At 34.6% G+C, this 15204-nt stretch overlaps 2 protein-coding genes across 3 annotated transcripts in view; both read left to right on the top strand.

Moving 5' to 3' along the window:
* The window catches only part of cratb (carnitine O-acetyltransferase b), a 14355-nt gene extending 3202 nt beyond the window's left edge, over positions 1–11153 (top strand). Inside the window, 10 exon segments of one of the 2 annotated variants that reach the window (NM_001004594.2) lie at positions 1288–1462; positions 1643–1733; positions 1829–1916; positions 4749–4849; positions 5158–5277; positions 8014–8136; positions 8230–8365; positions 8447–8509; positions 8646–8783; positions 10449–11153. In NM_001004594.2, coding sequence (NP_001004594.2) covers positions 1288–1462; positions 1643–1733; positions 1829–1916; positions 4749–4849; positions 5158–5277; positions 8014–8136; positions 8230–8365; positions 8447–8509; positions 8646–8783; positions 10449–10652 — 1239 coding nt within the window. In that variant the 3' untranslated portion in view covers positions 10653–11153. 2 annotated transcript variants of the gene reach the window in all.
* The window catches only part of LOC148679789 (uncharacterized), a 415121-nt gene that overhangs the window by 101993 nt on the left and 297924 nt on the right, over positions 1–15204 (top strand). The window lies entirely within an intron of this gene.

Below are 15204 nucleotides of genomic sequence, written 5' to 3' on the forward strand. Positions count from 1 at the left end.
TTAATTTAGCTTTAGCTTATATCACAGGTGTCAAATCCAGTTCCTGGCGAGCTGCAGCTCTGCACAGTTTAGTTCCAACCCTAATTAAACACACACAATCAAACTAATTAAGTCCTTCAGTTTTGTTTGAAACCGACAGGTAAGTGTGTTAGCAGGATTGGAACTGGATTTGACAGCTGTGGCGTATATGAAAATACTGGCTGGAATTAAAAACATCCTCTACATGACAGATGAGTTTTTGACCTTTATTAGCATTTTTTTCTCATGAAAAATGACGGTAAGAGCGGAGCGATATGACATAATGCATAAATATGTATTAATGGTGTTAAATAAAATGTGGTCTGTATGTTTTGCATTTTATGTCATAATAGCTGTAAAGAGATGGCTGGCTGAGAATCGCTCCTTAATAAATAGTTTTTTAAAGATACCATATGATAAAAATCTGGAGATACCTATGCATAGCTAAATAATAAGAGTTCAGTGCATGGAAATGGCACACTGTGAGCTTTAAACACAATTGTACCCCCATTCTAATATGAATCCTGTGATTGTAAAATATATATCAGGCCAATTAGGACAAAACACAGACTGTTATATTGTAGACAAAACTATTAGTTAGCATGCCCTCAACATTTGTATACTCTTTAGGTCAGTTCTTCGTGAGCCAGACCAGCATTACAAGTTGGACAGCCAAAACACAGACTGTTACCTTATTTTGAAGTTTATCTAAGCTTATATTGTGTATTCATGTGGGACTCTTATAATTAAAAATGAGAAATTTTCAAGGGACAACAATAAAGCCAAAGACTATAGGCTAAAGCCAGTCTTTACAGATTGTTTTCTATGCATTTCTAAGTAATGGGGACAGACGTCGAATGCATTCGTGTCATATAACTCAGTTCTTCCTTTGATTTTTCTGGAGTGAAAAACCAGCAATCTACTTTATTAAAATCATCTTTTTTTCCTGGCTATGTTTCTATACATGGGATTTACAAGAGAAAGAGAAAACAATGGTGATTGAGGCTCACAGTTTCCATTTCCATGAAATGAACTTCTATTATTCATCTATGTTTAGGTATATCCAGATTTTCATTATATTGTACCTGTAATAACAAATGTTGATGATTAAATGATTAAATTTATTTCACTTTTATTTAATCATAAGGACATTGTTGCATCATAACTGGTTATAATTATATTTTAAGAATATTAAACGTGTTTATAATGTGTCTTACAAAATACAAACCTTATTGTTTACAAAACTTTTAGTAGTAGTTTGTGTTTTAGTTTTTCCAGCTTGATGTTTACAACAGTGATGGAACGCCACTGACAGAAAGTCAGATCCATGCACAGCTGTTACGGATCCGCTCTCAGTCTTGGAAGACTGATAAGGAGCCAATGGGAATTTTGACCAGCGAACATCGACACACCTGGGGACAGGCTTACACTCGCTTGCTCAGAGGTATTTCTGACCTGCACTCTAAACAACTATTTACCACAGCTTTAGAAAGTGTTCTAATGAGCCGTTAATAAGCGGGATGCACAATAGGGTTGTGAGTACAGACTTAATAAGACAAAAAAGTGCCTTCACTTGCTAAAATAAAGTGTCAAAAATGTCATGCTTGATTAACCTTTTTTTCAGATAAAATAAATAAAGAATCTGTTAGGCTGATTGAGAAATCACTCTTTACATTGTGTTTGGACTCACCAGTTATGAGGATTTCTGATGAGAAGTAAGGATTGTTTATAGATTGCGATTTTCACATTGACATTGCCAAGCAGTCTGTATTTTATTTTAATTGGTAACTAACTGTTCACTGATTTGCAGCTATTCAAGTCGAATGGCAGCACAGATTTTGCATGGGGGTGGAACTTATTCAAACAGTGGCAATCGCTGGTTTGACAAGACATTACAGGTAAGTTGTATGCTTGTTTTTTTAGTGTGTCAGATTAAAGGTGCCATATGGTTAGGCGTTTCAATAAGTTAAATTGTTCTCTGTTATAAATAGTAAGTATGTGGCTTAAGTAAAAAATAAATCATTAGTTTTTTTTTTATGTTTATTAAAACAGGATTTACCCCTAGAATTAAAAGGTCCATGTTTGAAACGGAATAAATGTTTCATTCATATTCATAAATGATAATGAGCTCCTGCATCTCAGTGCCTGCTTTCTTACTCACAAGTGCACACTCTCACAGCCTGACAGGGGCAAAATAATCATACTTCATTTGTCAAAATAATTTTGAACTAATTCAGTAGATGCCTTAAATCTGCTCAACTGAACTAATAGAGAGGTTTATTTTTGCCAGGAGTGGGCGACATTTGTGTTGTGGATGAAAAGTAGGCTAAATTATATTTATATTGAAAAAAGGGGGCAGAGTTGTATTAATTAGAGTTGTAATTTTAATTAATTTATGAAATGTATTAATGTCTTTTTACTTAAGAAAAAATGACAGTATGAGCTGAGTTATATGACACTATGCATAAGCATGCCTTAAACACTTATAGTCCGAGGAACTTAGATGTGTTTGTTGCCCCATTACAACATTGCTCTCCCTGCATCTCCCATTTTCAAAAAAGAGCTCCACATACATAGTACGTTTAATTTAAGCTTAGATAAAAACACAAATAAGATAACACTCTGTGTTTTGGCTGCCAAACCTCTGATGACTGACATAGAATGTGGCATGCAAAAGTTAAAAGCAGAGTACATGCAATGTACATGCAAAAGTTAAAAGCAGAGGTTGGAATAAGTCACATGTGCAAGTTACAAGTAAAGGTCTTGGCACACTGAAATCCAGAATTTAAGTATGTGTTTTTTCGTATTTATATCCGAAAAATTGCTCAGGTTCGAAAAACCTTGCACATTCCGATTGCATGCGATGTGTATTAATTTATTCATTCTAAAAAAATGCTAAACATTTCGGAAGTAATTCAAGCAGTATACTGTGATAATTAGTTTTTCTTTTTTTTTCAATGTAGAAAAAAAAGAGGAATAGGCTACATATTATGTTCTTCCAATACTGTATCGAGAGGAAGAAGAGTTCTCCTCCATATCAGAGAGCTGTGCTGGTTTATCCCCAAATGCAAAGTTTATTTCAGGAAATCAGCGGAGTTTTAATACATGACAGTATTAAACAGACTGACAGTACCTATAGACATTATAATAGATGGCGGCTGGAAAACATCCATACACACTCATTCACACACAAACACACGTACACTACGGACAATTTAGCCTACCCAATTCACCTACACCACATGGCTTTGGACTTGTGAGGGAAACTGGAGCACCCGGAGGAAACCCACACGAACACGGGAAGAACATGCAAACTCCACACAGAAACGCCAACTGACCCAGTCAAGGCTCAAACCAGCGACCTTCTTGCTGTGAAGCGAACGTGGTACCCACTGGTGCATTCCTAGATTTTTGTATCAATTATAAATCAGTCTTTAGACAACAAATAGCCTAAATAAACATCATTTACGGAGTTACTTTTCTGTTTACTCAGCCTCTGATCTGCAGACACAATAGTATTATATCAGTGTCTTTCTTATATAAATAGGCAAACCTATAGAGGACCAGAAGGGCCAGTTTGAAATAAAACTATTAAATCAAATAAAAATTTATATAAATAAATCACAATTTAAATAAACAAATAATAAACAAAAAAATATACATTTTTAAATGTGTCTAGTTAAATTGTTTTTAAAAGTCTTTTTAAAAAGAAATAAAACAATAAATAAACTTATTAAAACAAATTAATAGACTGTTTTATAACTGTATATTTAATTCATGTTTTAAAATGCTGATTAATCAAATGTATTTCAATAAATAATTTTTAAATGCACATTTTAGCTGTTAATAGCTTTTTATAAAGGCATTTGAAAAATGCTTTTCTTTCTCTATTTGCCACTGGCTTTTCTTTTGCCGCATGCTTTTCTCAAAAATAAGTTAAATGCGATTGGGCAGTCCACACCTGGGAGCAACCAATCAACTTTAACCTCAAGTTGAACTATATCCTCTCTCGCTTGAGTATGCTTGAAAACTCTAAAACTATAGCTCATAGCAGGGTTTAAAGATCAGTGAAGCGCCTTAAATGTCAAGCCACTCTGAAGGTGTTTGGAGAGGGATTGTGGATGATTTATTCGCTTTTACTGAATTTTGTGAAATAAATTTGCATCTGGACTATCACTTTTATGTATAGAAAAGCTTTACAGTTGAGGGTTGATGATACTGCAGTCATGCCAGCCAAGTCAAAAAACAAGGTAAATTTAGCTGCCTTTTTTGGTTGCTCATAAACTACATTTTTACAGTACGTTGTCAAATAACTGATTTGAACACAAAGACCATTGCTGTCAACTTCTAACACGTTTGTCATGATACATCATCGTTTTTCACTGTTTGGTGATGATATGAAATAATAACGGAAAAAATTATTGAAAGCAACAAAATAACAGGATTTTTTTCGGGTCTGGTTTATGCATAATTACTAAATTAAAGCCCTTCAAATTCTATAGAATGCACAAGCTGCCCTTGTATTCAAAATGTATACAAATTAAACTGATAGATTTCATGGGTCAGAAACAGTAACACAGTGGCAAGGTCAGCTGAGGTGATTCTGGCCCATGAAATTAATCAATTTAATTTTATTGCATTTGAAATACAAGGACACAGCATGTATGAATATTACACACTTGAGTGTAATGCCACTTGCTTTTTGTCCTGTCTTTTCTCTGTATGTTTAGTTTGTTGTGGGTGAGGATGGGTCTTGGGGTCTCTTGTACGAACATGCAACAGCAGAGGGTCCACCTATAGCCACATTGCTGGATCATGTACTGGAATACTGGTATTTACAAAATCTTGCATGCTTTAAACTTTCTTCAGAACTACACTCCCATTCTGGCGTAATAGTCTAGAAACTCTGCTGCTGTACTATGCCTGCACCAGGCAGAACAATATTACTTAGTGCTTGAGAATGGGCTGTTTTCAGAGGGACTTGTAAAATTAGCCTTTTTTAAGAAAGGTTGATGTGTCGATGGCATATGCAAAGAGTTTCCTGACAAAATATGTAAATGAGGTTGAAAATGTAATGGTAGTAAGATCTTTAATAGTCATTTGTATGGTAATGGAAACTGACATGTGTTTCTTTGTCAGTAAAATGACAGACAGTGTGCGAGCTCCATTAATTCCTCTGCCCATGCCCAAGAAACTCTACTTCTACATCAATTCTGAGATCAAATGGGATCTAGAGATGGCCAAGCAGAATCTGGATATGTGAGTTTAAGTTTTCATTGTTCATATGTGCAGCAACCTGACAAAATAAAAGAGAATGCAAACCTCTAATATGTCAGGTAAATTATATTCTTTGCAACTGATTTATTTGTTATTGGTTGTAAACAGTGCGATTTTTAAAGGATGTTGGTCTACACTCATGTATCATCTTCATTTTCACTTGAGCAAGTCAGTTTGACAGAATGCAGACAATTTAATTAATATTTAGAAGTCTGGCAGATTTTTATTTGCAGTATTTTTTTATTATTATTATTTCTGAGCTATAACGTGCCAAGCATCACTCACTCGCTTTCCTTCAACTTATTTCATAAGTTATAAGGGGTTGCATCAGCAACTGCCAGCATTTCTAAATTCATCAAAAAAATGTAGTTTGGAAATATTTAATTCATTGATATTTTGTTAAAACTTTTATATTTTGCTTTCAAGAGATAGTGGTTATTTTCCACTTTTGATGATCAGTACGTTTACATGGACACCACAATAATCGGATTATCATGTTAACAGAATGACATCAATCTGAATAAAGTCATAATTGTGTTCAACATACAGTAAATGGAATTAAGAAATGCAGTATTCCTGTTTTAGTCGCATTATTGAAGTGCAGTACAGACTGGTAAAGACCTTAATCAAACTTACCGTTTGCAACAGGATATTTCATTCACACAACTGATTGACATTATTCTCATTACTGTAATTATTTACAGTGGACAGCTGATTCACAAACACGTTCACATTCTACTGCTCAGTTCTCTGCCATTTTTTTTCTATAGGGTATTTTATCTATGAACACAAACTGTTTATGTCTATTTCATATTTAAACTAAATGAAATAGAATAACAATATTGTATGTGACTCTTGCTAATCCAACAAAGATGTATCTGTCTAGTGCAGAGATGGATCCAGAAATGTTATAAGTGGATATAATGCATCTACCCTGTATTTACAATTGCAAAAATAACACCAAGAATGCATTTTTATTTAGTATTAGATTATGAAATTATTTGTAAATTATTATTAATTAAAAGGTGGTGCAGGCAGGACACTGTCTTAATTCATTTAAATGAACAAAAAGAAAAAACATTTAATATGTCTGTAAATAATTCATGATGAAATTGATTGGATTTATAGATGACAAACCTACCAGGTAACATGAGAAGATTTAAAAAAGAATTTACTCATGATGAAACATTTAAATATAATAGAAAATGTATATTCATAGCAGCATCAAAGTAAACTTTTTTTGAAAATTGTCTTCTGCACATCTGTTTAAGAACAGCCGATATTGGCCAAAGCAATGATAAATACCAGGGGATTTCAAGCTCGCAATTACATCGAAATCACTATAGGAAGCGGCATGCATCAGGTTTTCCATGTGGTTTTAGACTATGTGAATAGCCCCATAAAGAGTTAACCAGAGAGATACAGTGCATGCCATGCAAAGTGATCAAGTTACAACACACAATTAAATACTTGTTTTGCAAGCCAGAGAAAACATGGAGGCAACCATTTTAATCACACTTACAGGTTGTAATCCAGGGTCCCACACATTAATAGTCTCTGGTGCTGATCCTTCCTTTAAGAACAAACATATCATAATCAATCATAAAGGATGTTTAAAAGGAAGGGCTGGTTCCCCGAATCCGCCACCACATATATGGTTATGTTTTGTATCATTGCCACATGAAACGGCCAAACATTTGAACCCATTTAAGAATAATTCGTTTTAAACACTGTGTCCTTTCAGATTCAAACAACAGCTAGATGTTTTAATTTACTAAGAGCTAACTATGAGTGTTACACATTGCATGGAAGGTAATGTTTAAAAAGCTTTTAATAGGGGCTTATTCATTGAAAGTGGCATTTTAAAAAGACATTTAATAGTTGAGTATATTTACAGTACAAATAATAACATAATGAATAACAAGAGGAAAAAATAAGTAAATAAATAATTACATTGAAAAAAAAATTGAGGTAAAGTGTTAAATCAATTTGAATTTTAGGTCATATTGTTGTCTTTTTTCTGAATGGTCTGTGATGTATTCTTCTTTTGAGAGTGCATGGGTATTATGCTGGGCCAAGATTGTATTGGCCACATCCATTCAAAATTCTATTGTGGATAGTCCTCCAGCACACTGCTCGTTCATGCTTGGGTTACCTTGAAAGCTTGATTCTGGTTTTGGCTCCTCAGCATAAGTATATCTAATTAATAGAATGTTAGACATTTCAAAATGCTTGTTCGGGTATCATATTATGTGTTAGCAAAAACATTCTCTCTTACATTATTAATGTGTAACGAGTCTTAATGTGTTTAAAATCACGACATTTATTATTGTGCTGCTTAATGGGAGATTTAAAATATGACAGAGTGATAAGAGTGATTTAAAATCTCATAAAGAGCTCTTATCACTTATTAATTCCTTCAGTTATTTATCACAATTAAATGTGAAAATAACTGAAGGAATTTTCTATTTGACAAATGAAACAAGGCAACATCAGATAAAATACTCAGTATTTATTTTTAAAAAGCAAAAAAATAAATAAATAAAAATAGAACTCAAAAGTATCCGTACTCAAATTGGCAGGTACCATAAATGCAGGTTTAAAAAGTAACTTTAATCTTTGATTAAAAGTACCTGCTATTTTGTTTTGATTTAGATTAAGCACTGCATAACAGTAACAAGCAAATTTTTCATTTTTACAACCAAATTCTCCCCATAGTCTCATCAACGATTTGGACATCAAATGTTTTAACTTCCAGTGTTTTGGAAAGAAGTTTGTCAAACAACTCAAGCTGAGCCCAAACTCTTTCGTGCAGTTGGCTATTCAGCTTGCCTACTACAGGTGAGACATTTGAGACATTTCTCTACCATCATTCATTATCAGCAAGTAATACATTTCATGAATGCATTGTGTTTGCTTTCGCTTCTCTGTTAGAGTTCACAATGAAGTGTGTGCTGCATGTGACATTGCTTCTCTGAGGATGTTCAGGGGAGGACGAACAGACTACATTCGCTCTCCAACCAATCAGATGCTGAGCTTCATACAGGCCTTTGATGATGTTGCCGTTTCTGTGAGTGATTAGAAGACCAAATAAGATGTTGTTATTGAGCAACACTGATCAAGTGTGTATGTCTGTTTGCATCTATATTAGAGGGAAGCCAAAATACAGCTGCTCAGAGAGGCTGTCAATGCATATAGCCTCCTCACAGAGCAGGTGAGTAACTTAACAGGTTTACTTGTGAAAATATTCTGTGCAGATCCTAATATGTAATGATGACTACATAATGTGATTTTATTTTAATTATTATTTTTTTTTTCAAGTTGCATATTTACTTTTATTTGTTTTTAAGTCGCTGATGGGCCAGGGCATAGACCGGCACCTGTTGGGTCTTAAACTTCAAGCCATTGAGAATGGACTGAGTGTACCGAGAATCTTCATGGACACAGCCTATGGACTTGCCACTCACTGGAAACTTCGAACAGGACAGGTAACTGATGATTTTAGTTACATTCAAACTACCTTAATTCATGAAGTTGGAATCATCTTTGAGACATTGTTTAAAATGTATTGCTATTGCTGCAGTCTCATGAGCAACAGCCTGTACCACACTTTTTGCTAGTAGAAAAAAAAATCCACAGAAAACAATTTAAAACAAGCCCGGCAATACTCTACTTAATAAAATTAATTGCCTATTTTATTTTAGTGATGTTACTTAAGCCTAGTTCACACTACAGATCCCTGTGGTGTTCTGACTACATGACTTGGTTGTGTGTTTAAGTCATTGCGGTGTACACGATCTGCAATGCTATGTAAATGATCCACAAGAAAGGGTCAGACACTACACCATATGATAACATCTGTCACCATAACAATGATCATTTCAAAAAGTCAACCCATGACTTACTCTTTTGTTGGCTGAGCTCATCACATGATCTGACCACAACCTCAAATCAGAAAAGGTTTGGACAGTATGGAAAATGCAAATAAAAGAAGAAAGTAGTGATTTGTAATGTTACTTTGTATTCATTCATTGCAGACAACACAACAAACATTTTTTAATGTGTTCCTCATGATTTTTATTGTCGTTGTTGTTGTTGATGTTTTTTCTTTAAAATAAACACTTAATTCAATTCTAGTTCTTGCAACACATTTCAAAAAAGTTGGGACAAGAGCAGTTTAAGACTAGTAATCGAGTAAATTAGTTAAATAATGATGTGATTTTAAACAGGTGATGTCAACAGATGATTGTTAATATGATTTGGTTCAAAATGCGATGGTATGATACAAGCAAAAACAAAAAAAAAACACTTGCATTGTGCTGGTGCTGCACTGTGCCAGATGTATGATGGTGTTTATCAGTTCCGGTTTTTAATCTCCAGCGATTTGCATATTTTGTAGCTTGATTCCTGTATCACTTCACATATTTTTTTCCTAATTTGACTGTTAGTCAGACCCTCGTTTTTTAGTTTTGTGATCGCTGATTCCTAGTTTAACTGCAAAAATTGTAATAATCTCATAAAATATCAAATTCTAAACCACATAATCAAATCATATTTCAGTTAATTTAATAAATACATATTAATTGTTGAATATTAATATTAATAAATATTAATTGTTTTACAGACGTTGCACGTGATGTATTTGAGTGTCTTTCGAAGCATGGCGTCTCTCCTGCGCACTCACAATCCAAACATTTTATGAGAGTGGGGGAAATTGTTTTGCAGTCTGAGCACTAAGCAGATCTGAAGGAAGCATCAAGCATGAGTGATTTACATGTGAAGTTAATGCAATTATGCGATTAGACATCCTGCAAACTAAGCAAATGACACAGTGCAAATTATGCGTTTGATGCACAGACTACAAAAGAAAGTAGGAGCAAACATCTAACAAGCGGGGCAATGGAGCAGACAGAAAAGTGAACAGCTTACATTAATGGAAATAGTCTTCTTTTTTATTATTATTTTTTTAATAATGTCTAGAATAAGTTTTCAGTCTGTTGTGTTGTGAATTGTTGTAAAAGACCCTGTCTTCTAGTTCGCTGCCTTTTTCAAAGTGTTTCACACCCATTTAAATTAATCTATTTCACAAGCAGGAGAAAATCATAATAGAAACAAAGTTGAAACTTCAGTGTAATTTTTCTTGGTCACTACAGGTGCCCACAAATACAGACAGTGTGATGTGTTTTGGACCGCTGGTTCCAGATGGATATGCAGTGTGTTACAATCCACAACAAGATCATCTCCACTTCTCTGTAACTGCCTTTAACTGTTGTGAGGACACTAACGCAGAAAAGCTGGCTCTCACACTGGAACGATCGCTCCGTGATGTCCAGGAGTTATTTCAGCCTACTTTTTAGTGGACTGCATCTAGACCTCCAGAGACTAGGAGTTGGTTTGTAACCCAGCAATGAGGCAGCTTCAGGAATACAGACTTTATTATGTGGTGGACTGAATGTGCCAGGCCGTGTTCGTTTTGCAAGTGCAAGTAGTCTTCATAGACATTTACATCAAGAGCAGGACACATGGATGCCACTGGTGGTATTTAAAGAGCAGGCATAAAAGTAATCAGCTACTAATGTAGTAATACCAAACTTAAAGGCATTTGAAATGGTCTCTTGCATTTGGATTCCTCTGCAGCTTTTTTCAGAAATCATGTTGATTTCATGCGACATTCTATATACCAGCAGTTTAAATTGAATGAAAATTACTTGCTAAGCATTTTCTCTGTCAGCAAATGACCAAATATTTAATAAACTGTTTGTTTGTGTAGAATCAGATTAGATTGTTTTCTTTTTTTAAGCAAAAGAAATCTCTGTTGCTTGCCAAGTCCTAAATAAAGCATGTTTGATATCAGTTAATAAATTGAGGTCACTAAACAAATGATTATTCTTTTAGAAACTTATGCCAGTTATCCAAGTTGTCCGGTGATATCTATATATATATATATTTTTTTTTTCATGTTAAATATTTTGGTTGTGGGTGGTAGACTCTGCTAAACAGAAAAATTTGTAGTTGATAGTCTATTATAAGTCTGTTACTTTTACATTTGTCTCATTTAAATAACTACAAACTCCTAAAAATTTATCCGAGGTCAGGTAAAAAAAAAAAAAATTATAAATGAAGAAACTTGTATGGTGATTAGCTGGACGAGGATCTCAGTTAACTCTCATGATGGTTTATATGCATTTACAGATACCGTATTATACATAGTATTATACAAACAGTAAATCTGTCATGTAGAACTTTTAAGATGAAGAAGATGATGTACACTTTAAGCCTGCCTCCTGCTAATGATTTTCCTAGTGTAGTACTAATTGTTCAATAATGTATTTTAAATTTACCTGAATACAAATTTTTCAGTTAAGGCATACGGTATAATATAATTACCCAAGTATATGCAGGAGGAAGTCAGAGCTAAGAAATAATTTTATTCGTACAAAAAAACTGCGCATATTCAGACAAACCATCTAAGGCTGGACAAGCATCCCAAGATAATCGAGCAGGTTTTTTTTTTTGCCAATTTCTCTAATTCCTGGGTAACGTCCCAATTACCTTATTGTTTCTAAAGAATCTCTTGCCAGAGAGAACAAACAGTGGAATATTAACTTGGACAGCGGAGATGGGGAACAGTGCCTTTGTGTCAACAATCTTGAATTGCCCCCCTAAATTTGGACATGGATCAAATCAATGTTTTTTTATTTTTATTAAAAAGCCTTACTGAAAGTATGAAAGCAAGATCAGCCAGTGGCAGTAGTCCACATGAAGAGAGACATTAAAGAGTGTACATTAGAGACTTTTCTCTCAATCTTTTGATTAACTTTTGATTAAATAATAAATACTTCTGCATTGAGTTATAGTAATTTCTAGTCAATACTGGTTAGTTTAACACCACAATTAAGCAGTCAGGCATAGCAGTTACATTTTTATTTCTTCCTCAATAGCCAGAGTGATCATAATATATAATTGCTTGCGAAATGTTTGTACACACAGTAGTTTGGTTTGTTTATTTTGTATATTTGCTAGGCATGGGAGGATGGAAAAAGTCAAGGATTTAATTCTCTGTTAGACCTAAGATGTATGCACAATTTTTTTTTGTGCGTTTGTATAAATGTATTGCAAATAAATCTGTCTGTGGAACTAATGAAGAAAGCAAAAGTCAGTGATTTATTTTAATTATTTAGCTTGACATGTTTACTGTTCAAAAATATTATAAAAATTATATTTCCTAAAATAAAATGTATTTTGTCCAATGGGGAAAAACTTTTTTTTTTTACCCAGACATTTTAAAAAGAACTTCTTTACAGCAGTAATCACAATACTGTGAAACGTAATATTTTTATCCAAGGTCAACAAACCGTCAGAAATGCACCAGCTCATGCCTAATATTCACAAGCATAGCATTCTCGCTTGGAATTTTTGCACGGAAAAGATGCATCTATTGCTATGCTGTAAAAAACTCACTTAAAATGTCCACTGTGTATGTATGTATGTGTATGTATCTATATACAGGGGTTGGACAATGGAACTGAAACACTGGCCAATTTAGTGTCTAGGGGTTTATGGCTAAATTCAACAAACCTGATGGCTAATCTTCATTGATTACTAAGTAAACCTTCACACTCTGTTCTTATTGTTGAGATGTGCAGAGTAATAGCAGTTTTACTTAAAATATTGCAATGCACAAAACATTAGTGACATATCAGAATTTCCAAGAGGTCAAATTAATAATTCACATCTCACTGGCACATATTGTCATCTTGGAATAATAAGGTTCTGTCTGCGTTCCGAATGTTTTTGAAATATTGAGCTTTAAAGTTTTTGCATTCATTAGCAAACTATGTGTGTAACATTTTTTTTTTTTTTAAATAAAAAGTCTTAAAACATAAACAACTTATAAAAACATCCCATAATATAAGTTGTCATTTAATAAGATCTCAATTTTGACAAAAATGTCATGAACCTTATAATTCTAAGTTGATGTTATGTGACCAACACAGCAAGTGATGTATCAAAAGATACAGTACCCAGAGTAATGTCAGCATAAAACAAGGAGGACAAACCACATCCAACAGGAGTAACTGTGAATGCAAGAGGAAGATGTCAAAGGGATGTTGTGTATCAAGATGAAATTGAACTGATGAACATAAAAGTGAAGTTCAACATAGATCATAGAAGGCCACCTCCTATGGCCTGCATAGTCACCAAATCTAAATTTTATTGGGCCACTTTGGGGTGTTTGTCAGGAAACATCCTTCACCAGCGTCATGTAGTGACCTAGCCACTATTTTCCCAAAAGAATATTTCAAAAGCCCTCTGCCTACTGTGCAGGACTTGTATTTGTTATTCCCAAGATGATTTGATTCTGTATTTGCTGCAAAAGTAGGCCCTAAGCCATACTAAAGAATTAATGTGGTCTAAAACCAGGAATTTCAGTTTCGTTGTCCAACCCATGTGTGCGTTAATTTTATCATTTGTTTGTGTTTTCTAAATGAGTGTGGTTAAACCTATGCGAAAAAGTTTGTGTGTGTGTGCGAACACCTGGAACTCCTCCTTGGGTAGGCATGCAGGAAGCATCCAAAACAGATGCCTGAACCACCCCAGCTGACTTTATTCGATGTGGAGGAGCAGCGGCTCTACTCCAAGCTCCTCTTGGGTGATTGAGCTTCTCACCCTATCCATAAGGATGCGCCCTGCTACTCTGCGAGGGAAACTCATTTCAGCTGCTTATATCCGAGATCTTGTCCTTTCGGTTATGACCCAATACTCATGACCATAGGTAAGAGTAGGAACGTAGATAAACCGGTAAATAGAGCTTTGACTTTCGGCTTAACTCCTTTCCCACAATGGACCAGTACATCAACCGCCTTACTACTGCTGCTGCACCAATCTGCCTGTCAATCTCACGTTTCATCTTTCCCTCACTCGTGAACAAAACAAAAGCCGCGTCACACTCGACAACAAACCACCCCAGTGAATGCTGCATAATGCTTTGGAGAATTAGGCGATCTGAATCAGTAGTGCGTAAGAGCAATTAAGAAAAAAAAAAGTCAATTTAAAGATGTCTCAATAAGAGATTAATGATAATTAATTCTACATAAGAGATTAATGTGGACACAGTAAACGCATAAGATACATTTTTAGACAATTTTTCTAGAACCCTAATTTATTTCACTGATTATCAAATAATTATTGGTGTAGGCTTCAAAATTCATGTCCAGCCAGAGTTGGATGCTTTTCCACCAACCCTGTTGTAGCAACACCATCGTCAATTGCTCTTCATAGATTTAAAAGGTTAAATGTTGGTTGATCCCTCCTTGGTCAAATACACTACTATTGACATTCTGCCTGATTTCGGATAAGTTATCAGTCCTTTTGTATCATTACTATTCATGCCAAATTATGTCAACTAAAATGACCGCACTTTAATATTGAACTATCTAGCACAGGTGTGTCCAAACTCGGTCCTGGGGGGGGCCGGTGTCCTGCAAGTTTTAGTTACAACCCCAATTAAACACACTTGAACAAGCTAATCAAGCTCTTTCTAGGTATACTAAACTTCCGGGCAGGTGTGTTGAAGCAAGTTGAAGCTAAACTATGCAGGACACCGGCCCTCCAGGACCGAGTTTGGACACCCCTGATCTAGCATCAGATAATATGTGCTGGCAGTGACAACATTGACAGTGTCCATACAACAAGTGGCTGTTCTAGATTTGGAATTAAGCTCTTAAATATCATACAACTGCTGAAGTATTTCTCTACCAAAGGATTTGTTATTGCTCCATTTCTTTAGCATTGTGTCTGGATATAAAGTAAATTAGAATAAAGCATATTTAATGGCACCATACTATAAATAAAATACTGACATTTATTCAACAGTTCTGGCAACCAAAATCCAACATCTAATAGATG

Source organism: Danio rerio, chromosome 19 (assembly GCF_052040795.2).
Source record: "Danio rerio strain M-AB ecotype USA chromosome 19, GRCz13ab, whole genome shotgun sequence".
NCBI lineage: Eukaryota > Metazoa > Chordata > Actinopteri > Cypriniformes > Danionidae > Danio > Danio rerio.